The 22,732-nt window shown below is 35.6% G+C and overlaps 4 protein-coding genes and 1 long non-coding RNA gene across 7 annotated transcripts; 1 reads left to right on the top strand and 4 right to left on the bottom strand.

The window, feature by feature from the left end:
• The first annotated feature begins 275 nt into the window (after positions 1–275).
• On the top strand, positions 276–6,058 carry LOC108214905 (uncharacterized). Its single transcript, XM_017387146.2, has 9 exons — positions 276–416; positions 524–593; positions 1,468–1,630; positions 1,988–2,802; positions 3,780–3,953; positions 4,058–4,174; positions 4,911–5,090; positions 5,179–5,225; positions 5,501–6,058. The coding sequence occupies exons 2-9, from the start codon at positions 546–548 to the stop codon at positions 5,796–5,798; spliced, it is 1,842 nt and encodes a 613-aa protein (XP_017242635.1). The 5' UTR covers positions 276–416; positions 524–545; the 3' UTR covers positions 5,799–6,058.
• A 2,119-nt stretch (positions 6,059–8,177) lies between these two features.
• On the bottom strand, positions 8,178–9,277 carry LOC108212897 (uncharacterized). The gene is made up of 2 exons (XM_017384610.1): positions 9,245–9,277; positions 8,178–8,759 (listed from the first exon to the last, which is right to left on the bottom strand). The coding sequence occupies exons 1-2, from the start codon at positions 9,275–9,277 to the stop codon at positions 8,178–8,180; spliced, it is 615 nt and encodes a 204-aa protein (XP_017240099.1).
• A 2,304-nt stretch (positions 9,278–11,581) lies between these two features.
• On the bottom strand, positions 11,582–12,530 carry LOC108212896 (uncharacterized). The gene is made up of 2 exons (XR_010290644.1): positions 12,425–12,530; positions 11,582–12,151 (listed from the first exon to the last, which is right to left on the bottom strand). It is a non-coding gene; the product is annotated as an uncharacterized LOC108212896 (long non-coding RNA).
• A 2,611-nt stretch (positions 12,531–15,141) lies between these two features.
• On the bottom strand, positions 15,142–21,005 carry LOC108210930 (uncharacterized). 3 transcript variants are annotated; one of them, XM_017382393.2, is made up of 3 exons: positions 18,436–21,005; positions 15,953–16,038; positions 15,142–15,743 (listed from the first exon to the last, which is right to left on the bottom strand). In XM_017382393.2, exon 1 carries the CDS (start codon positions 20,894–20,896, stop codon positions 19,598–19,600), a length of 1,299 nt encoding a protein of 432 aa, XP_017237882.1. In that variant the 5' UTR covers positions 20,897–21,005; the 3' UTR covers positions 15,142–15,743; positions 15,953–16,038; positions 18,436–19,597. The 3 variants fall into 3 exon arrangements, with proteins under 3 accessions (XP_017237882.1, XP_017237883.1, XP_017237881.1); XM_017382394.2 differs by lacking the exons at positions 15,142–15,743; positions 15,953–16,038 and adding exons at positions 16,899–17,942; positions 18,035–18,077; XM_017382392.2 differs by lacking the exons at positions 15,142–15,743; positions 15,953–16,038 and adding an exon at positions 16,899–17,942.
• LOC108212895 (uncharacterized) lies at positions 15,156–15,985 on the bottom strand. The gene is made up of 2 exons (XM_017384607.1): positions 15,953–15,985; positions 15,156–15,743 (listed from the first exon to the last, which is right to left on the bottom strand). The coding sequence occupies exons 1-2, from the start codon at positions 15,983–15,985 to the stop codon at positions 15,156–15,158; spliced, it is 621 nt and encodes a 206-aa protein (XP_017240096.1).
• Positions 21,006–22,732: the final 1,727 nt, after the last annotated feature.

The raw sequence follows: 22,732 nt of genomic DNA, 5'->3' as shown, positions 1-22,732 counted from the left end.
GATAACACAAATTCATAAATCTTTAGTTCCAAACAATTTTCTTAGATAATAATTCTTCTAATTGCAATGTATATATAAGATGATAAATTAAATTAAACAATTCACAGTAATAATAAATTAAATTTAATAAACAATTCATAGTTTTATGATAATAATAACATCCCCAAATTTCCAGGAACCTTCTAGGAATAAACCAAAAAATTCATCAATAAAGTTAATATGTTAAGTCAAAAATACCCCCAGTTCCAAATGCAAATTACGAAAATACCCACTTACTTAGCTACAATATTGTCTTGATCAACCGATCATCTCCCCCAGCTTCTCAGTTTCCTACCACAACATAAAACACACATAAATACCCTCACTCTTATCCCACCTTTTTTCAATTCTGTTTCTTGGCCAACAAGAGAAAAAGGGTTTGATCTACAACACTTTCTAAGATAGCCCTTTTTGTTTTCTTGGTAAATTATTGTGTTGAATTAATTAAATTGTGGGTTTTTATTGGTTTTTTGTGGGTTTGCAGAGAGGAGATCTTGTGTGTTGAGATGGGTTTTAATTCAGTTTATAAGGTTCTGCAGGAGGTTTTTCCGCAGGTGTGTATTTGATTTTGTGTGACCCCAAAAGCCCTTTTTTACTTTCTTGATTTGCGCTGTTAGTGTTAATGTGTAATCTTGATTTTCATGTTAAGTGCTTGTAAGTGTACTTGATTGTAGTAGTTTGAATGCAATTGGATGAATTTATGAAGAGGTTTTGAAAAGTTTGGATTTTGGATTGAAGCAATTAATAAGATTAAGTTCTTTTATTTAGGGTGAAGATTGATTTGTAGCATGTTTGACTGTTATATTAAGTTTAAGGGTTTATTAGAGTAGTTGATTACAGTAGTTTTTATTGAAACCGGATAATTATATGATAGGTTCCGAGAAATTGGGATTTTGATGGAATGAAATTGAAACGTTCAATTTTTTAATATTATGGATGGAAATTTGATATAATTGAAAGATATTAATGCTGATGTATGCTTCTGATTCTCATGTTAATTTCTTTCAAGTGTACTTAATTACAGTGTTTTGGATGAAATTGAATGATATTATGATAAATGGATTTCTTATGGAAAGAAATCTTAAAGATGAGATTATTAATTCGTGGATAAAGATTGATTAGATGGAAGACTTAAAAAATAATGTATGATTTTTATGACAAAGTTCTTTTAAGTTGGACTTTTAATAAAAACAATTATGAAGATTAGATCTTTTTTAGGGATGAAGTTTGATTCAATGAAAGACTTAAATTCAAACGAACTCATGTCAAATGCTTTTAAGTGCACTTTATAACAGTATCTTGAATGAATTGATTCTGTGATAAACTGAAAGTTAATATTTGATGGGAACGTATTGCGAAGATAAATATTTATTTCAGGATTAAGTTTAGTTTGGTTTGCTTTTTATTTGCCGCACTTGCTTTTTTTAGGTTGATTCCCGGATACTGAGAGCTGTTGCTATTGAGAATTCTAAGGATGCTGATGTGGCTGTTGGGGTGGTTCTTTCTGAAATTGTGCCATCTCTTTCTGTAAAAAGCGGAAAAATTGCTACTTCTCCCAATCATAGTCCAAGTTTGCCCAATCCATATGAAGGTAATTTGTATCTGTAGCAATATAGTACAATAGTAAGTGACATTTATGAAACAGATAGTTGGGTTCTTTTTTGCTAAATTCTGTCAAGTTTGCGTTGGTGTGTACATTTCCTCTGTAAGTACTGATAGTATGTATCGTTGAACAACAGGTAACTACCCACTCTGACTACTGTGTTAATGCATGTCTATGTGTGGATACACCCTTGATATGAAAATAGTTCTTTCTTCCAATGTTATATTAAGGCCAATAGTTAGATGTCCAGTCATGTTCAACCAATATATACTGTTGAGCTTATTGTGTTAAGTTGATATTAGTGTACGACTAATGTGATGTATTCTGCTCTTTTGCACCCTGCAGATGTTGAAGTCCCTAATACAGGTGGGGGGACATCTGGTGCTGGGGTCAATTATGGAGTTTCTGAAAAAGTTATTGCAGCTCAACAGGTTTCATCGAGGAAACCTGGTGAATCTGTTTCTGCTGAGTTTGATATCCCCTTCGTGAACTTCAAATCTGCTGGTCCCAGTAATGTTACAAATGAGGTGAAGGATCAGGTGTTTGTAGATGCCGTGGATGAGTTTGGTGAGAATATCAGTTTATCAGGGAGGCGCCAAGTAAACAGTACAGAAGAGGATCAAATATTTCCTAGGAGATCATCTATGCTTGCTGAACGAGGTAATCAGCCTTTAAATGATACAAATGGCTTTGTGAATTCTCTGTCTCTTCATGAAGAAGAACAATCAAGTTTAGATGAACTCGTACGGAAGAATCATCGTTCTGTGACTCCAGTAGCTGATGTGGATCCAGCAGCTGTTCAAATGATCTCTCTGAATAATTCGGAAAGCAACAGTCAGCATGTAACTGAGCCAATCTCACCAGTTACCGAAGTTGAAAAACCAGAAGCAGACATTGCATCCCTTGCTGCTTCAGGGGGAGATATATGCTCCAGTGAAATGGTTGATTATCAGAATGTGAATATGGTGAATATTACATCAGATGTTTCAGTTGAAGATTTAGAGAAAGAAGAGCAGAGTGGAGTGAACAGCTTATTCGCTAGTGACATTGGTGATTTTGAGGATGAGACATCTATGGAGGCTATTGTTACCAGCCGATCTGGCCCGATGGTTAGTGCTGAACTTCTTGAGGGTATTATTGAGAATGAAAAAAGTGAAAAGGTATGGCTTTCATTTATTACCTCTAATTTGAATTATCAAGGTCTGTAGTTTGGGCTAAATACTATATTTGTGCCAGCATAAAAAACTGATATTTTGGTTGTTGCTGCATACTTCTTACCATTTGACTATAAAGTTTCTATCTCTTCTTTGCAAATTAAGTTCTTATATATCTTATTGGCAGTTTCATATAGGTAATTGTTGAAGTAAGAATTATTTGTGTTCTTCTAGATTTCCTACCTTGACCATAAGATTTTCACATTGATTAATATCTCTTCTATCTTGCCATAAATCATAAGATTTTATAAACAAGCTTAATTTAAAGTATATAGTATGTTCTCTCTATCAGGCTCTATTGCTTGCTTCTTCCCGAACCTGGACTCAAGCTCTTATTTCATTACTGGTATATTTATGCTACCGCCGTCCCCTTTTACATGTAAAAATATATGGTGCCAAAAAAGATGCATGTAAAAAAAAATTGTGAATGAAAGTTTATTTTTTATATTTTAATTTAAAAAATAATTTTCTGTGTATCATTTTCATGTACACTAAATATGTGCATAAAGTCAAAAGGACATGTAGAAGGTAATGGAGGGAGCAGATAAACTTTGACCAATTGTATATAGGGTTGAGAAAGTATCTGTCTTCGGCAAATGAAATCTTTTTCCCTGAATTAAAAAGTAATCTAGACTAGTATGTGCAAGCTGTATCTGAGCTGGCCTATTGCAAACTGGTATCTTAACTGAAGTTATATGTAACCAACATTTCATTTCTGGAAAAGAGCTGCTAACTTTCTGAAATATTGTGCTCACTGGTCACTGTTCACCAAATAATAAGCTTTAGAAATTTGGTTGAAATATAAGATAACATAACATTACTGACACATAATTTTAGAGAAGATGCCATTATTGATACATAAGGTCATGATTTATTTTTCTGGGGATGATAAAGTGTACCTAATTAAATAATATATGGCGCAGATAGCACTGCGTTCAGCTAAGGATTCACTTTTAAGCTTCATCAATGAAGTGGAAATGAAAGAGAAGTCTGTAGAGAAAGCTAGAGAAGAGGCTGCTCATGGGGGCTTGGATACACTTGCTAGGGTGGAAGACCTTAAAAAGATGTTGCAACGCGCAAAGGAAGCAAATGACATGGTTGCGTATCTACCAAATATGAACGTGATAGTACTTAATACACTGATCATTAGGGCCAGATACCTCATCTTTTCTCTTTCTTTACTAATTTTCTGTGGATGTAGCATGCTGGTGAAGTATATGGTGAAAAAGCTATTCTATCCACTGAAATGAGGGAGCTCAAATCTCGCCTACACAGCTTGTCAGATGAAAGGGTCAAAGCTCTTGCAACTCTTGATGAGGTTTGTTATTATTCTTAGCACTTATACTATTTTGCTGGTTGATTTAATTAATTTGGAGTGCTGGCATTTCTAGTAATGAGATGAAATGTAAGTTTTACCTGATCTCATTATATTCTATGAGAGCAAGTCCAATGTTCTATAGCTATATTATAGAACAAAAACTAAAAATTACAACTCCAATGGTGTTCTATATCTTGTGCTAGAATAGAAAATGTTAGAGTTTGTTCTAGATATAGAACCAAAGATAGATGGAGCTATAAATGCCAACACACCAAAAAGTGAAAAAGTGGGGTCCTTGGTGTAAGGTTATCTTGAAAAACTAAATTTGTTGTTAAAGAATGGGGTACTTGGAGAATAAGTTAATTTGGAACAAGATATACCACCAACCACTGGAGACATGTTGTAAGTTTAGCATCAAAAATCACTTTTTGATGCTAAATTATAGCAATAGCTCCATCTATTTTAGTTGATTAAGTAGGGAGTTGCTTATTGTTTTGAAGCTAGAGAGGCCCAAAGAAACACTGCTCTTTTTTCTGTATCTATTCAGTGGGAGCTGGAGGGGTTTAAATTCAAGGCATTCCCCTATTTATTTATTTGTTTATTTATTTATGTAGCCAATATTCATGGAAGTTTTACTTAATTTGGTATCATTCAGAGTTTCATCCATTGTTCTTCTGATAGTCGGGCTCCTTATATCATATCAAGCAATGTTATCTTATCAAGCAATTTTATGCAGATCCATCAAGCGCTTAAGCTGCGGTTGGTTTCAGCTGAAGCTGAAATCAAAGAGGCAGAGCGTGAAAAGCTTGAAAAGGAAACCTCTGCCTTTGAGTGTCTTGCTCGTGAAGAAAGCAGGATGCAGAAGGTGGCTGAAGAATCGAAGATATTGGAGCAACAAGCCGAGGAGAATTCCAAGGTGGTAGATTTACAATATTAAATGTTACATGACACTTAATTTTGGTGATTAGCTTTACCTCTTATTACGTTAATTTGTTCTATTGCAGTTGAGAGAGTTCCTCATTGATCGAGGGCAATTAGTCGATATGCTACAGTAAGTTATGTTTTACCCATCTAATTGATTAGAGGTGCTTTACCACTGTTGTTTCAAGATACTGTTGCATATATCTTAAGATATTCATGCTCATAAGCATACTCCATGATACCTGAGTTGAGTAGTTCGTTTAATTTAGGTACTCTTTTGACCTCTTATTTTAGAATCTATATGCAATTATTTATTTTTTCTTGTTGGCGAGGGCTTTCAAGTTTATAATGGTGTCTCTACATATATTCTGAATGAGTCGCTTAAATATTATTTAATACTCGCAGAGGAGAGATATCAGTTATATGCCAAGATGTGAAGTCACTGAAAGCCAGGTTTGACCAAGGAGTCCCTTTGAGCAAATCTTTATCTTCCAGTCGGACAACCTCTATATCAACTTCGCCAAGTTCATCTGTACTCGGTGCATCATTCGAAAAGTTGCCTGAAGCAGAGGTGGTTGCTTCCCCCAAAAGTGGAAAGGCGAGTTCATCAAATATAACTGATGATGAGCTTCTATATAAAAATGAAATCATAGGTACTGGCAATGAGCCTGTGGATGATGACTGGGTGTTCTTCGACATTTAATTTTGCTGATTGCTACTATTAATCAAGAGACTGACTAGTGCCTATTAAAGTAGTTAGCTATAGTATCTTATATATAAAATTCCGAATTCTGTGTATATATAGTGGTGGTGTGATGAGATTTCGGGGTAACATTTACATGGCACATTTATGGTCATGGTGCTTTCTTGGTAATAATGGACTAATTGAGGCTTTGTATAAATAATAAGTGCCCTCATTCTGTTTATTTTATGAAGAAGCATAGCTTTGTTGCTGACTTGCTGTTTTGTTCAAGAGCCAGGGTAAATTAGTGCCTATTTTTATCCTCTTTTCTTTATCTGACCACTACCTCTTCTGTAATTATTATACGATGCCTTGACTTTATCGATTTGTACTTGTCACATGTGAGTTTAATTTTAGATTACTCTGAATAGGGTGCTGAGTAATTTATATAAATCGACTATCGTCATTTCTGATAAACTAGAAAGCACAGGTATGCACTTCTGTCTGCAGATTTTGGTAGCCTGCAAGGGGCAGGATGCAAATTTTCAAAAAACACCTATGTATTTTATAAATTTTGTGGGGGCATTTCTATGATTTTGCAAATTTTTGAATGGTAAAAAATTGTAAAAAAAATAATTTAGGGGAGGACACGTGTCCCCGTACCTATTCCTAGATCCGTCCCTGTAGTCTACAATCAAATTTTCCTAGAAAGCGAAAGCTTCGCACCTCTGTTCAGTAGTCTGCAACTTACTGTCAAAAAACAGATCAGGCCAGCACCTTTGTCTCGCTATTGTCAGGCCCTTGCCTCTACTTGTCTGCTGCTGGGCGAATCTCTGTCCAAAATGGCAGCATCACGCCTCAATGTAATGTTTTCATCGCGATATCTCACCTAGACTACAAGGAAGAGAGAGAGGCGGAGAGTAGGGCTAGCAATATCAGAACGACCTGAACCCGACCCGAACCCGCAATCCGATTTACTGAGACAAAACCCGAAAGTGACATGAAAATCACCTGTTTGACACGAAATGGACCCGAAATGACCCGAAATTAGAATTTCGTTTCTAATAGCTTCAATTTTCAGTTTTATTCAATTTTAAGTGATTTTAGCTTGACTCGAAATCGACTCGGAATTGACCCGATGAGTGACACGAACACGACCCCTTACCCCAAAATGCTACCCCTAGCGGAGAGAGATGCGAGAGAGGCGGATAGAGAGCTGCGTGAGAGAGGCGGGAAGCGTGAATGGAATGGGCTTAACCCGCACTTTCAAAAATGAATCGATTGTCTGATTAGTCAATGGATTGGAATGAATAAAAGAATGAGCTATTCCATTCCTTGGGCCAACCAAACAGAATTTTTATTTTTGGAATGGAATGGCCCATTCCATTTTGGGCTAAACTGATTCCATTCATACCAACCAAATAGAGTGTAAGAAGTTTACACAACTCACCATGCCAGTTCATAAAATGTGAAGGTTAAGTTTAGTACTTTCTTGCATTGTATAGAGATTTGGTGTGTTTGTTTCTCTTTCAAACATTGTGAATGGAGTGATCTTTTCACTGTGAAGATACACGACGGGGTGAGTTTAGTCCAAGTTCTGGAGCCTGTGTTGGAGGCAGCTATAGATATGTTAATAATTGTGATGCTGATGAGATATCAATGTTAGAATTGATTATGTGATTATGAAGGCTTCAGTTGGGTCTGTGATGAGGAACCACAGGGGACGATGGGTAAGGGGCAATGCAAGGTTGATAAGTTTGCTTGTCCTATTGGCTGCAGAGTTGTGGTCCATTTTTTATGGACTCAAGATGACATTCGGATTGTAAGAGGACTGTGGAGGAAGTGAACAACCCCGACTCTGATTTTCGGCTTGCTGATCTTGTGATGCTGATCAATGGCATCATAAGTGAGGACCGCAACTCATGTGTTGTCAATACATGTTCCCAAAAATTGTAATGAACTTGCAACAACCCTTGTAACCTCTGAGTTCAATGGTATCCCTGATGCCCTTGCTTTCTTATCATACATGCTTGTCGCAGAGTTAACATGAAAAAGTTCATAAGTTTATGATGTTTTAATCTATAATTTAGCCGATATTTTATGATGTTTGTTCGTTTAAAATGTTGGTATTTGATCCAGTTATGTTTAGTTGTGTTTACCCATGTTCTGTGAACTAATCAATGCAAACAAATGGAACGTTCATTTTTTTAGGGACATCCAAGAAAAGAAAGTGGTTCAAATAAAATGAGACCATCGGAGTTAATGGAGAGAAGTGTTTTATGATTTTGTTTCAATATAGTTTTTGTATTTCATTACATATGAGTTTACATAGAGTCCTAAAATACAAAGTACATACAACAAGCTAATAAATAAATACAACAAGAAATAAAACTTAGCAAATTAAACGTATCCAAATTCTTCTGTATTCTCAGCATAGAGTACAGCAATACCTACACACACAGACAGCACATAAGTTATCAAAGCACTACCAACAATTGTACAGACACCCCAAATGGCTATCCTTGCTTCAATACTCCCACAAGAATACAATCCGATTTGAAGTTGAACTAAATTCACTACCGAAAGCATAAGCAAAACGATTCCAATCACAGATGTCATTGCTGTCAAGATCCACATATAGTCCTTCAAACTGAAAGCTGGAGCTCTGACGAAGCTAAATCTTCGGCTTTGCAGGCGTAAGTTTAGCTTAAGTAATTTTGCGAAAAGGCTTGAGAAAAGGAAAAAAGAGAAGGCCAAAACCTCGTACACAATCAGCATTTTAGCTACTCCTGGACCAGCGTTACAGTCATCGCGATTCTCCAGGCTGCGGGCGCCTGGAGAAGCCTGAGACAATCCAACGAACACCGCAAATGTCAGCACTGAATTGAGATTGAAAATATCATCCATTGCTGTAATGATAACACTTTCTTGTTCGAATTCAACTTTAAGTGGACGTACTCTTTCTGAAGATCTTCTTCCCCTCTGAAAAGCGAAAAAATTTCAAATGAGTACCTTGCATATTTCAGTTTTAATAATATGGTTTTTCTGTGACACATGCAAAGCACGTATTTAACTTATTTTGATTGACTCCGACTCCCTCAGTCCCAGCCATTTGTTTACATATGGTGTGGGCACGGGCACAAAGGTTACATATGGTTTGGGTACGGACATGGAGGTTAAGAAAAATAGCGTGAAAAATGGAAAAATGGGAATTATGGAAAAGTGGGGAAATGGTAAGAATCATTGACTTTTTTTGATAAATTTTGAAATATAAAGAATTGAATGAACATCCAAAAAAAATTATATAGAAGAAATAATTGGTACTGAAAGACACATCCCACATCAATCAAAACAAAATAAATATACGTGCTCATAGACACACACCAAACAAAAAGTTGTATAATACAACGTAACAAGAAAAACCCGATGATTAAACATTCTGTTAATAGTAATGTCAGACGACTTACATGATCAGCAGGGACGACTATTTCCGTCTCCATTATGTTTGAGCACGTGCTGCTTTTAGTTAACCCTCAATACTTGAACTGCGCTTATACAATGCTCCAGAATAAATATATGTTCAGAGTTCATTTCTGCATCTTGACCTACGGGTATTTGTATATGTTCAGGCTCGCTTGACATGGCTTGAACAGTAGATTTTAAAAAATAATTTAGAAAACCCATTTGAGATGTTCTGTCTTTCTAGAACAGTAGCTTTTGACTGAAAAACTGGTTTTAGAAAAAGCGGTCCTCCCATATTTTTGAAAAAAACTGCTTTTAGCTTTTGTAGGAAGCTTTTACAGATTTCACTATCAAATCTCAATAAAAACATTATTTTTTTATATTATAACTCAAAATAAGCACATATAAAAAAAATTACCAAACAATTATTATTATTTTTTGTTTACCATTACGAAACAATTATTTTATTTTTACAACAACACCTTTTTTTACCGGCACTTTTCCAGCAGTTTGTAACGGCGCCCAGATAGACCCTAAGCCCCTAGGCAAGACAAACACATAATAGTAATTGTTTTATATTACATTCACGTGTTTGCAGGGCTTAATAGGATCGAACAAAAAAAATAATTACTGTATTATATTAAGTCCATGAAATCATAATTTGTTTAGATATCTATTTTTGTCAAAATAGTGTTCCTGTTTAGGTTGTTTAGGATGTCCATGAAATCATATTTTGTACAAATATTTTTTTTTTTCGTTTGTTTTCTTTCTCCCAGCCGCCTCGTTGATGGAACTATAAAATAAATATATCTACAGAGTTCAGATCTGCCATCTTTACCTAATGGGTATTTGTATTTGCATGTGTGAGAAATTTCTGCAGTAGGTTCTGAAGGACTCTGCACAGGACTACGAGTTTTTAAACTCGGAGAAACCATTTCATATCTGAGAATGATGGACACACCAGACCTACTGGTTCTGTCCGGGCTTGTTCGCTAACAAGAACTCGATCTTAAATTGTTCGTGAACACACATTTTTTGCTTCTGACATCCTACAGAGTCGAGTCTGGTTAAATGAATTCAGAATAGAACTCGAACCTACTCCGAAGGAGGATGAAGGACCTAGGTGTTCTCTATAGTCTAGAGAACCTGGTAATTGGTACAGAGAATGCAGCTAGCGTGGAACTGGGAGAACCTCCATGACTGATTAACTCTACACCAAGATTAACATACTTCTGAATACTCGGTCCGCTAGTAAGAATATAATATAACCATGTATAATGCCCACAGCAAATCAGAAATATGTAAAGACACCTAAACATGGACTCTTGTTACTGGTCCACTCCATATCACAATGTTAACTGAGTCAAATGTTACGCTTTCTGAGTTCGGGGCTAAACCAAAATAGCCCCGAACTCACTGAAAGCAGAGGAGAGATATCAGTTATATGCAAGATGTGAAGTCACTGAAAGCCAGGTATGACCAAATAACTGATATCTCTCCTCTGCTTTAAACCAAATAACTGAGGGTTTAAACTGATGAGGAGCTTCTATATAAAACTGGCAATGAGCCTGCGGATGATGACTGGGAGTTCTTCGACATTTAATTTTGCTGAATGCTACTATTAATCAAGAGACTGACTAGTGCCTATTAAAGTAGTTAGCTATAGTATCTTATATATAAAATTCCGAATTCTGTGTATATATAGCGGTGGTGTGATGAGATTTCGGGGTAACATTTACATGGCACAGTAATGGTCATGGTGCTTTCTTGGTAATAATGAACTATTGAGTATTGAGGCTTTGTATAAATAATAAGTGCCCTCATTCTGTTTATTTTATAAAGAAGCATAGCTTGGTTGCTGACTTGCTGTTTTGTTTGGGAGCTAGACTGATAGGTAGTAAATTAGTGCCTATCTTTATACGGGTTTATCTAGTGTGTGCCCATTGGCATATACTAAGCACGGAATTTTATATTTTTGGAAGGTTTTGACTGGTGTGATGGTTGTATATGCAGAGGGTCCATCAGTATTAAAATATTAGAGCTAGATACTAAAGTATTGGTACACAAAGTACAATAAGGTGATAATTCCGGTACACAAGCTGACCCTATTTTTATCGGACAACATAATCGAGCTGATCATCAGCACTGCTATTACCACGAATACAACTATCAAAAGCTTCCGAATATATTAAATAATAAATGGGGAGAAGTGTTTTAAGATTTTATTTCTCTGTAGCTTTGTATCGATTACATATGAGTTTACAAGAAGTCGTCGAATACAAAGAAGTAAAAGATAAAGTACATACAACAAAAAACAAAACTTAGCAAATCAGACTCGTTCAAGCACTTCAAGTTTTTTCTATCAACATTCCATATATACCTATAGACAAAGACAGCACATAAGTTATTAAAGCAGTGCCAACAACTGTGCAGAGACCCCAAATGGCTATCCTTGCTTCACTACTCCCACAAGAATACAATCCTATTTGAATTTGAACTAAATTCACTACCGAAAGCATAAGCAGAACAATTCCAATCACAGACGTCATTGCTGTCAAGTGCCACATATAGTGTAAGAAATTGAAATCCCGACCTTTAATGATTTGAAATTTTTTACCGTTCAAGCTTAAGAGGAGCTTAACTAATTTTGCGAAAAGGCTTGAGAAAAGGAAAAAAGAGAAGGCCAAAACTTCGTACACAATCAGCATTTTGGCCATTTTTGGACCTGCGTTACACTCATCGCGATTCTCCAGGCTGCGGCTGCCTGGTGAAGCCTGAGATATTCCAACAAAGACAGCAAAGGTCAGCACTGAATTGAGATTGAAGATATCATCCATTGCTGCAACGACATAGCTTTCTGGTTCGAATTCAACTTTAATTGGTCGTTCTCTTTCTGCCAATCTTCTTTCCATCTGAAAAGCAAAAAAAATAAATTCAAATGAGTACCTTAAATATTTGGACTTTGATAACACTGTTTTCCTCTGCGTGTCCATGGACACATGCTAAATATCGATTTCTATGCATTTAACTCATTTTGATTGGCTTCTAACAACAATCACAATAATCAAAATAAGTTAAATCCATAGAATTTAGTTCTTAACATGTGCTCATGGATACACACCAGACAAACCGTTAACGTAACAAGAAAAACTCGATGATCAAACATGAATGTCAGACAAGCTTACATGATCAGGGACGACTATTTGGGTCTCCATTATGTTAGAGCAAGTACTGCTTTTAGTTAACCTTCAATACTTGAACTGGGCTTATGTATACAATGCTCCAGAATAAATATATGTTCAGAGTTATTTGACTATTTGTATATGTTGCACACTTAACATGGGCTTGATTATTTATTTATTTTTTCAGGTTAACGTGGCTTGACCTAAATAAAAAAAAAATAGTTAAATAATAAAGGGTTGTTAGGGGAAGAATAGTACAGTAATATGCATGACATGACAGCAGCATGCATGCATAAACCTATGCAGTACTCCCTCCGTCCCCCTCAATTGTTTACATTAGAGGGGGACACGGAGACCAAGACAATGTATGAAAAATGAGTAAAGTTAGATGAAAAGTGGGTAAAGTGGTGGGACCTACCAATATTTAATAATAGATTTGAGATAGTGGAGGAAAGTAGTGGGTGTAATAGTAGTTTTTATTGTTAAATATGAGATAGTGGAGGAAGATAGTGGGTGTAATGATGAAAAAACTTACTATTTATAGTAACGTAAAGAAATGAGAGGGACATCCCAAAATAGTAACTGTAAAGAAATGAGAGGGACAGAGGGAGTAATATTTTGTCACCGGTGACGCAAAAGAAGAATCATTTGAAACCATTTTGAAGAAGATTCCGATGAACATTTGTTGCACACTAAAATATTCCCTCGATTATATATTACTCCCTCCGTCCCTCCCATTTCTTATGGTTTGGGTTGGGCACAGAGGTTAAGGGTCTGTTTGGGAGTGCTGTTAAAAATTGTTGTGCTGTCAAAAAAAGTACTGGTAAAATAGGTGCTGTTGTAGAAATCAGATAACTGTTTGGTAATTTTTTGATATTACTTATTTTGAGTTATAATATTAAAAAAATAATGTTTTTGGTGAGGTTTTATAATGAAATCTATAACAGCATTCTGCAAAAGCTGAAAAGCAGCTTTTTTCAAAAGCATGGGAGGACCTGATTTTTCTAACAGCAGCTTTTCGGCTAAAAGCTGCTGTTCAGAAAAGCTGCTTTTCGATTTACCAAACAGTTTTTCACCTGCTTTTCAGCAAAAAGCTGCTGTTGCTGAACAGTACCTAAGAAATATGTATAAAGTAATAGAAAAGAGAAAGAAAAGTGAGTGAAGTGGTGGGACCCATTGATTTTTAATGTATAAAAAGAAGATAGTGGAGTAAAAGTAGTGTGAAAAGGAAAGAAAAGTGAAGAAGTGGTGGGACCCATTGACTATTTTGGGTAAGTTTTGAAATGTAAAAAATTGGATGGGACATCTCAAAAAAGAAAGTGTAAAGAAATGGAAGGGACGGAGGGAGTACTCCTCTATTTTATTTTATTTAATGTTTTTGGCTTTTCTCAAACTTCCTTAGTCCCGGTTATATATATTGAAGGAAGGGATGTGACACAAATTCTAATGTTCTTCAAAATATAGTTATATAAATTATTATTTTTTCTGAACAAAAATTTATCATTTAAATTTTTATTCAAAAATTTTAAAATAAATTTAAAATTATATTCTATAAGATTATTAAAGTGTGTGTCGAGAAAAAAACATAAAGAATTAGATGGAACAGAGAGCGTGAGGTTGATCGAATAGTAAACATTACTAATCCTAATTGAGCTTTTGGTGAATTAAAATTTTGATTATATAATTTTAGATATAAAAAGAAAATTCAAAAAAAATATTTTTAACTATCTTCCAGTCAGACAACCTAGCTCTATTCGACTTCGCCAAGTTGATCTGTACTCGGTGCATCACTCTGTTCATGGAATTGCATGAAGAACCTGCGTAAAAAGGATTGATCTGATTGATTAAGTTTTGTCATCGATTTATACTTGTCATATGTAAGTGAGTTTAGTTTCAGATTACGCAGAATCGGGGGCTGAGTAATTTCTATAAATCGACTAGCAATTTTTGATAAACTGAAAAGCACAGGTATGCACTACAGTCTGCAAATTTTGGTAGCCTGCAATCAAATTTTCCCAGGAAACGAATGCTTCACACCTCTGTTTTAGTAGTCTACAGATCAGTCCTGCACCTCTGTTTTGCGATTATCAGGCCCTTGCTTCTACTTGACTTGTTACTAATTTACCGAGCATGGACGGGTGGAGCAAGCCAACTTCTGCTAATGTCTACAAGGTGAACTGTGGGAGGGTCTTTGATAGGGACATTATGAAGGTTTCTGACCTCTGTTAACGTTTAATCGGATTGTAAGAGGGCTGCGGAGAAAGTGAACATCCCGACTCTGATTTTTGACTTGCTGATCTTGTGATGCTGATCAATGACATCATGAGTAACGGTGTAAATGCAAAACTAACGGAAGTATTCGTTTTAGTAAATCTTCAAACATGAGGTGCACATATTGCTAGATACTAAATTACAGCGACACCAAGTACAAGAAGGTGATAATTCAAGTACACAAGCTGATAGTTCATGTACACCAGCTGCAATTCGCTCTATTTTTATCAGACAACATAATCAAGCCGATCATCAGCACTGCTATTACCACAAAAACAACCTTAAAAAGCTTTCGTATATGTAAAATAATAAATGAAGAAAAGTGTTTTATGATTTTATTTCTCTGTAGTTTTGTATTGATTACATGTAAGTTTACATAGAGTCCTAGAACACAAAGGAATGAAAAATAAAGTACATACAACAAACTAACACATAAATTCAACAAGAGATAAAACTTAAGAAATTAGACTTCTTCAAACATTTGAGCTTCTATATTCTGAGCATAGAGTCCAACAATACCTACACACACAGACAGCACATAAGTTATCAAAGCACTGCCAACAATTGTGCAGACACCCCAAATGGCTATCCTCGCTTCAGTACTCCCACAAGAATACAGACCTATTTGAATTTGAACTAAATTCACTACCGAAAGCATAAGCAAAACGATTCCAATCACAGATGTCATTGCTGTCAAGATCCACATATAGTCCTTCAAACTGAAAGCTGGAGCTCTGACGAAGCTAAATCTTCGGCTTTGCAGGCGTAAGTTTAGCTTAATTAATTTGGCGAAAAGGCTTGAGAAAAGGAAAAAAGAGAAGGCCAAAACCTCGTACACAATCAGCATTTTAGCTACCCCTGGACCAGCGTTACAGTCATCGCGATTCTCCAGGCTGCGGGCGCCTGGAGATGCCTGAGATAATCCAACAAACACCGCAAATGTCAGCACTGAGTTGAGATTGAAAATATCATCCATTGCTGTAACGATAACACTTTCTTGTTCAAATTCAACTTTAAGTGGACGTTCTCTTCCTGAAAATCTTCGTTCCATCTGAAAAGCGAAAAATCATTCAAATGAGCACGTTAAATATTTTGACTTCAATAATACTCCCTCCGCCCCCTGAATTGTATACATCGAGGGATTAAAATTTTTAATCAGAAAAAAGAAAATTTTAAAAATAAGTTACAGAACTATATCAGACAAACAAGAAAAACTCGACGATTAAACGTTCTAATGATGGTAATATCAGACAAACTTACATTACTACCGTCATCGACTATTTGGGTCTCCATTGTGTTGGAGCACGTAGCCACGTACTGCTTTTAGTTAACACTCAATACTTGAACTGCACATATATATACAAAGGTCAAATGATATGCAATGATCCAGAATACATTTTTTTTCGTTTGTTATTCTCCCAACATAAATAAATATGTGTTCAGAGTTCAGATCTGCATCTTGACCTAGGGCTATTTGTATATGTATCACGCTTAACATGGCTTGAATTTTTTTATTTTTTTTTATCCAGGTTAACATGGCTTGATTTAACGTTCTTTGTTGAACGTCCCAAGTAGATCTTGTTTTGACAGATTAGAAGGGATAATATCAGCTGCAACAGCAAGTCCGGTGAACGAGCCCAAACCCGCCAACTTTATTATCATATGATATATTCTATTTATAACGACTTAAAATAATAATAACATGTCAATTTTAAAATACAATCAGTTAATAAAAATTGAGGTCAACAATTTTTCTCGTGATCAGAGAAGCCAGCGGTATGGATTGGGCAAAGTCGAAGTGTATATGCAGTATGCTGAATGAAGTCTGCAATGTGGCCTTGGCAAGGTGGAGCAGAACAAATGGTATCTAATTCATAAGTTAAGCACTCTTTAGTCCTGTAACACCCGGATTCGACTCTAGCTCACCCTGACCTCGAGAAATATTAGAACAGATACTCATTTGTATGAAATATAAGCGTAAATTGTCAAAGGGAAAAAAAAAAAAAAAAAAACACAGATGTGCACTACAGAGTCTGCAAATTTTGGTAGCCTGCAATCAAATTTTCCAGAACACTTACGTTTCACACCCAACTGATACACGAGATTTGTAGATGACAAGAACATTAGGTTGTGTTCGAAAACAGATCAGTCCTGCACCTCTGTCTCGCGATTATCAGGCCCTTGCTTGATTGCTTCTACTTGTCAGCATCACACCTCAATGTAATGCTTTCATCGTGATATCTCACCTATACTAAGAAGTTTACGCAGCTCACTATGTCACTAGTACTTTACTCATGCCGGTTCATAGGAAGAACAGCGCATTCTCTCGCCTCAATGTAATGGAGTGCGAGAACATAAGTTGCTTATGCATTTAAATGGAAGTTAATAACGAAGTCTAACCCCCAGGACCCAACCAACCCACACACACACACACAAATACTAACATTTAAAATCTGTGTACTATGAATATACTTAATGACAGAGTTGCAGTAAGAGTATAATCCTTTTTGATGTTGAACTAAAGATAAGAAATTATTTCTAATTCATATTACAGTACTGATCTGCTGTTGCAGCGACTTTCAGAGGGGACTTCTGTTCACTACAAATTAGATGAAGCATTTTATAGTGAGAATGTGGCCTCATGCATGTTCAGGATAGGGTCGAAATCTTCAAAAGCAAACAGTTAGTGTGAACATGTTTCGGGAAGATTCAGCACAGCAATTCCAACGACATGGAATTATTAATAGGAACAGTTTAAAATATATCAAGGGGTAACGAGAAAACGAGCTCAGGCAAAAAAATGCATATATATACATAAGCATGGCATACTACTATTAAGTAAGATCATAAGCAGAGTTACAGGGCCACAAACTCATGGTTCCAAACACTTCGTGACCTATTACTAAACGCTAACACTTCTGTCAACGAGCCAACGAGATTAAAAGGTGACAGGCCAACAACATATACAAGTACAATGTTCTGCAATTTAATCACGAAAGCCACTCATCAACGGGTCAACGGCTCCATGAAACACAACAGATTCTTACTTGATACTTCAACAACAATTAACATGAAGTGTATACCTTCACTGTGCTTCACGGGTATAAATCCTAAACATGTTTGACCAAAAGAAGTCAGCTAATAAATCTATGTATTTATCCTCGAGAGTCGAGACAGAACTCTCTCGCCCATTTCATCAAACACTTTACGAACAATACTCATCTTTTCACTTTCCAGGCCTGTATCTAGCCTAAAACCACGACAAACAAGCACATAAATTAAAAATTGATAATCCAAACACATAAATTCAAAATGACTTTTCATTTATAATTAGATTCTCACATATAAGCAATAAGCACTTCTTTTGAGTTAATCCAAACGTTCCCTAAAAAGAAAAAAGCGATTTTCACAGAATGATAATTTTATAAAAACAACACAGCTAATCTTATAACAACCTATGTTAGGTAATATTCTACTTTCGAGTGAGACATGTTGGTTTCATTTATTTGTGCAGTTTCATGCAATTTTGAAACTAATCGCTGCAAAAAGAGTAAACTTCAAGTTTTACAGAAATATATATGAACTACACTGGAAAGTTGACAGAAAAAAATAAAGATTGATACATCAAAATAAGGCTTCAGTAGCATATCACTGGCTGAAATTAAGCGGAACTCTGAAGAAGCAAACAAGTAATTGGAATCAATATCTATGGGCAATTTTATTAACAAGGTTGAGTAAATTACCATAAGTAGGCAATAGTTACAAAGCGAATTCCTTAAGTTCTCCCTTTGCAGAAAAGTTCTGCATGGACTACATTCCACGAACACGGACCAAACTAGGCGTATAACTGTAACGATGTCGAACCAAGAAAATGCTAGTGCTTGTCGTCCCGGAAATACTCTTAATTTCTTTGGTTTTGGGATCAGAGAAAGCAAATGTGCCAGAATGTTCCTGGATCAATATTTCACCACCATTCCTAAAAGCGTGCAACAGCCTTTGATAGTAGTCGATATACACAGATCCTATGCTGTACATCTTAATCCAAACACCACTACCGGATTCCTCGTCGTCCAAACAATACATATCTACCATAGTCGTCCCTCCACGTCTTCCTAATTTATATGTCATCCCAACAAGACAATCCTTGATGTTTACTATATAAAAATTGTTTCCGCGACATTTGAGGGAATCTAATTCAGGAAGGATCCTCAACTCGTTAATTTCAGGCACAAATTTGAAGGTACAGAAGAACTTACGTTTGCGCTTCTTTCCAGGCAAAGTCAAGGATTTAGAATAAGTCCAGTAAGGGGCTCCCTTGATAATGGTAGAGTTACATGGTGACATCCACCAACAATCATCTAGTCCTGGCAACATGAGATTTTGAGGGATACACATCGAAGTCCAAGTAGCCGAATTCGTAGAGTAAATACAAATTTGTCTAGCGAGAGATGACATGGAATCATAGCAGAACAGCAAGGCCTTGTAATCATTCTGCACATGATCCCAACAAAATCCTCCCACAGTCACCATAATCATTCTTAATTAGACGAATATTAGGTTGAAAATCAAACAACTTAACTTGCCCCATAGCCGGGTTCCATAAACAAAATCTTCTTCCCCGTGGAGAAGCCATTACAATTAAACCATTAATTGAACCAAACAAGGGGTCACAACCGCAAGGCACTTTACGGACAAACAACAGTAAACGTTATTTTCAAATACATACAGTAAACGTTATTTCTCACTTATAATTAACTTCTCCGACCTGATACCGCTTTAGCGTCTAGAAGCCCCGAACCCGATACCGCTTCTTATTTCTTCTAAGTTAAGTCAAACAGTCTGACACCAGTTCAGCAGAACAGCTGTGAGAAGCAAACAACTAACTAGAATCCATATCTAAAAAATTTAGGGAAAATTACGGGTAAAGAAAGCGACTGGCTTGAGTTCTCCCTTTGTAGAAAAATTCTGCAAGGACTCCATTCCTCGAACACGGACCAGACTAGGCGTATAACTGTAACACTGTCTACCCAAATCTGTTAAAGAAGTGCTAGGGCTAGTCGTCCCAGCAATCCTCTTAATTTCTTTGGTTTCGGGATCGTAGAAAGCAAATGGATCAGATGGTCCCCGGATCAATATTTCACCACCATTCCTAAAAGCCTGTGATGGCCATTGATGGGAGTCCAAGTATACAGGTCCGATACTATACATCTTACTCCAAATACCGCTATTGGAATCCTCGTCGTCCAAACAATACATATCCACCATAGTATTAGTCCCTCCGTGTTCATTTAATTTATACGCCATTCCAACAAGACAATCCTTGATGTTAGCTATATCGAAAATGTTTACACGAAATTTGAGGGGATCAAAATCAGGAAGGATCCTCAACTCATTGATTTCAGGCACAAACTTCAAAATGCTACACTTCTGTCCAGGCAAAGTCAGGGGTTTAAGATAAGTAGTCCAGTAAGGCGTTCCCTTGACAATGGTAGAGGGACATGGTGACATCGACGGAAACACGAGATTTTGAGGGATGCACAAGGAAGCCCAAGTAGCCGAATTTGTTGAGTACATACAAATTCGTCTAGCGGGAGATAACATCGGATCATAGCAGAACATCAAGACCTTGTAATCATTGTGCACATGATCCCAACAAAATCCTCCGGCATAGTGACCATCAAGTGGGGGAAAATCAAACAACTTAATTTGCCCAATAGCCAGGTTCCATAAACACAATCTTTTCCCCTGCGTAGAAACCATTGCAATTAAACCATCAATTGAACCGAACAAGGTGTTGGAAGCGCAAGGCACTGTGCGGACACGAATCGAATCGGTGTGAGAGTTAATGTCCACTTGCTCGTAAAAACCATACATTGTTCTTGCTATAATGCGATCATTTTCGTCAGAGTTGTTGTGGAGTTGATAAGTGAGGTGGGAATTAACGAAAGCAGGGGTGGATAACAGAGAATTCCAGGACTTACAAACCAGGCGACATCGAAGAATGTATTTTGCTGCTAGTCGAGGGAATATTTCTGATTGGATTAATTCTTCCGGCAGTGTCGCATTCTTTAGCTCTACCATCCTCGTCTTCTTTCGCGCCTGATGATCTGATGAATCTGCTGCACCCGCCTGGTTGTCAACAGTTTGCCTCATTTCTGATTTTCGCTCATAAGGTGTTTCAGGTTTCCCTGATGTTGATGCCATATGTGCCAATTGAGAAAATGCCCCAAGTTTGAAACCCTAGTTTTGGAGTTTATGATCCAATCTGACCCGTAACCTCAATTTCAGGTCTCATAAATTTGATTATTGAGTTTGTACGGTGTGTGCCAAAAGACACATGTTAAGCAAATTCTATAATTTTGATGGATTTTAATCGCTGTGGTTGTTAATTTGCATGGGTCTATCATTATAAAAAAAATAGGAGCCAATCAAAATAATTCAAATTTATAAATTTTAGTGTATAACATGTGCATAATCGTTGATTATAACAGCCTGTATTGGAAGAGGGAACATGAATTTTATTTGAAATTTTGAATTTAATCGAATAATATGTTTGAGATTTGAATTTAGATTTCATATGAAATTCAGACATTTAAATATTAGTATAAGTCTTAGAATTTGAAATGGCAACTCAAATCTTGTCGTTTGAAATTATCATTTCAAATGATATGTATTTTTCAAACGGTCTCTAAAAGTATTTAGGCACAGAAAACAATGTGAAATTCAAATCAAAATCGTACACCTTCTGTCTCATAATAGTAGCCTCTTTTGAAAAAAAAAAATTCACAATATTTGTCCACTTTTCAATACAAACATATTGACATTATTTCAAATAACCCTTTTAAAAATTGTATAAGAATTAATGCGGGTTGAATAAGAGTATACATTCATACATTTATTAGTGGCACAAGTGATAGAATATAATCTAATTAGTGTTTTCTTAATATGTGATATGTGTAAAATTTTAAAAAGACTTGTTTTGTGTGATGGAGGGAGTAATATGAAACTGCGATAGTAACAAATTTAACTTACGGGGGTGTATTCGATTGGGATTTTAATGGATTATTTTTAGTCTATGGATTTTAATGGATTGTATGTGATTTTGATTTTGTGCGGATTCTTGATAAAATGTCGCAGAGTTTATAGGATTTAAGCACAATGCTTCAAAATATCATTGATTTTGGTGGGATTTCAAAAAACTTAAAATACACTGAAGAATGCCACAAAATCCATCATTTTATGAAATGCAAAAAAAATCCATCAGCATTTGAATACCATCAGATTTTATTGGATTTTAAACAATCTCAATTGAATACTATCGGATTTTAAAGTATAATTTAAAATCCCAATTGAATACCACCGGATTTTGTAGCATAATTTAAAATCCCAATTGAATACCTCAAGATTTTAATGAATTTCAAACAATGCCAATCGAGTATCCTCGGATTTCATAAATGTAAAAAAATGATTTAAAATCCCAATTCAATACGCCCCTCTAACCTGTATTTGAAATAAAAAAAAATTTCTATTAAAAAGGTAATTTGTCTAATTAATGTTATACTATTGTGATTTATTAACGTGTGTTTAGATACAATGTTACGACGACTACTCAACCTCATAAGTCCGTTCAAATTGAAGAAAAAAAAATCAAAATTTAACATTCAATAATCTTAATGGACAATTATAAAAATATTGATGGCGTATTTATAATAGTTATTTTTAAATTAATTTTTTTGATTAAAAATATTAAATTTATATTTTAATTCACAAAAAAAATTGAAAAATATAATTCAAATTATAAAGTTAATACACTTAAAAATATGTGTCAAAAATTCAAATACCATTTATTTGAAAATAAAGAGAGTAAAATTAGTTACATATTGCAATTATGTATTACGGTTATATGCCTAGTTTTGTTCTGATTGTACAAGTTTTTTCATCGATTTATACTTGTTATATGTAAGTGAGTTTAGTTTCAGATTACTCATAGAAATCGACTATCTCGATTTTTGATGAACTAAAAAGCACAGGTATGCACTA

The sequence above is a fragment of the Daucus carota genome, chromosome 3, assembly GCF_001625215.2.
Source record: "Daucus carota subsp. sativus chromosome 3, DH1 v3.0, whole genome shotgun sequence".
Lineage (NCBI taxonomy): Eukaryota > Viridiplantae > Streptophyta > Magnoliopsida > Apiales > Apiaceae > Daucus > Daucus carota.
The sequence above is the reverse complement of the archived record's forward strand: the minus strand, read 5'-3'. Positions and strand labels throughout refer to the sequence as shown.

What these genes read in the sequence shown, in the direction of transcription:
- LOC108210930 (XM_017382393.2), bottom strand. Translation starts at nt 20,896, where the DNA reads ATGGCATCAACATCAGGGAAACCTGAAACACCTTATGAGCGAAAATCA.
- LOC108214905 (XM_017387146.2), top strand. Translation starts at nt 546, where the DNA reads ATGGGTTTTAATTCAGTTTATAAGGTTCTGCAGGAGGTTTTTCCGCAG. An exon ending in TGCAGGAGGTTTTTCCGCAG is followed by an intron (nt 594 to 1,467) that starts GTGTGTATTTGA and finishes TGCTTTTTTTAG; the next exon opens with GTTGATTCCCGGATACTGAG. An exon ending in TTTGCCCAATCCATATGAAG is followed by an intron (nt 1,631 to 1,987) that starts GTAATTTGTATC and finishes TGCACCCTGCAG; the next exon opens with ATGTTGAAGTCCCTAATACA.
- LOC108212895 (XM_017384607.1), bottom strand. Translation starts at nt 15,985, where the DNA reads ATGGAGACCCAAATAGTCGATGACGGTAGTAAT. An exon ending in TAGTCGATGACGGTAGTAAT is followed by an intron (nt 15,744 to 15,952) that starts GTAAGTTTGTCT and finishes TTCGCTTTTCAG; the next exon opens with ATGGAACGAAGATTTTCAGG.
- LOC108212897 (XM_017384610.1), bottom strand. Translation starts at nt 9,277, where the DNA reads ATGGAGACGGAAATAGTCGTCCCTGCTGATCAT. An exon ending in TAGTCGTCCCTGCTGATCAT is followed by an intron (nt 8,760 to 9,244) that starts GTAAGTCGTCTG and finishes TTCGCTTTTCAG; the next exon opens with AGGGGAAGAAGATCTTCAGA.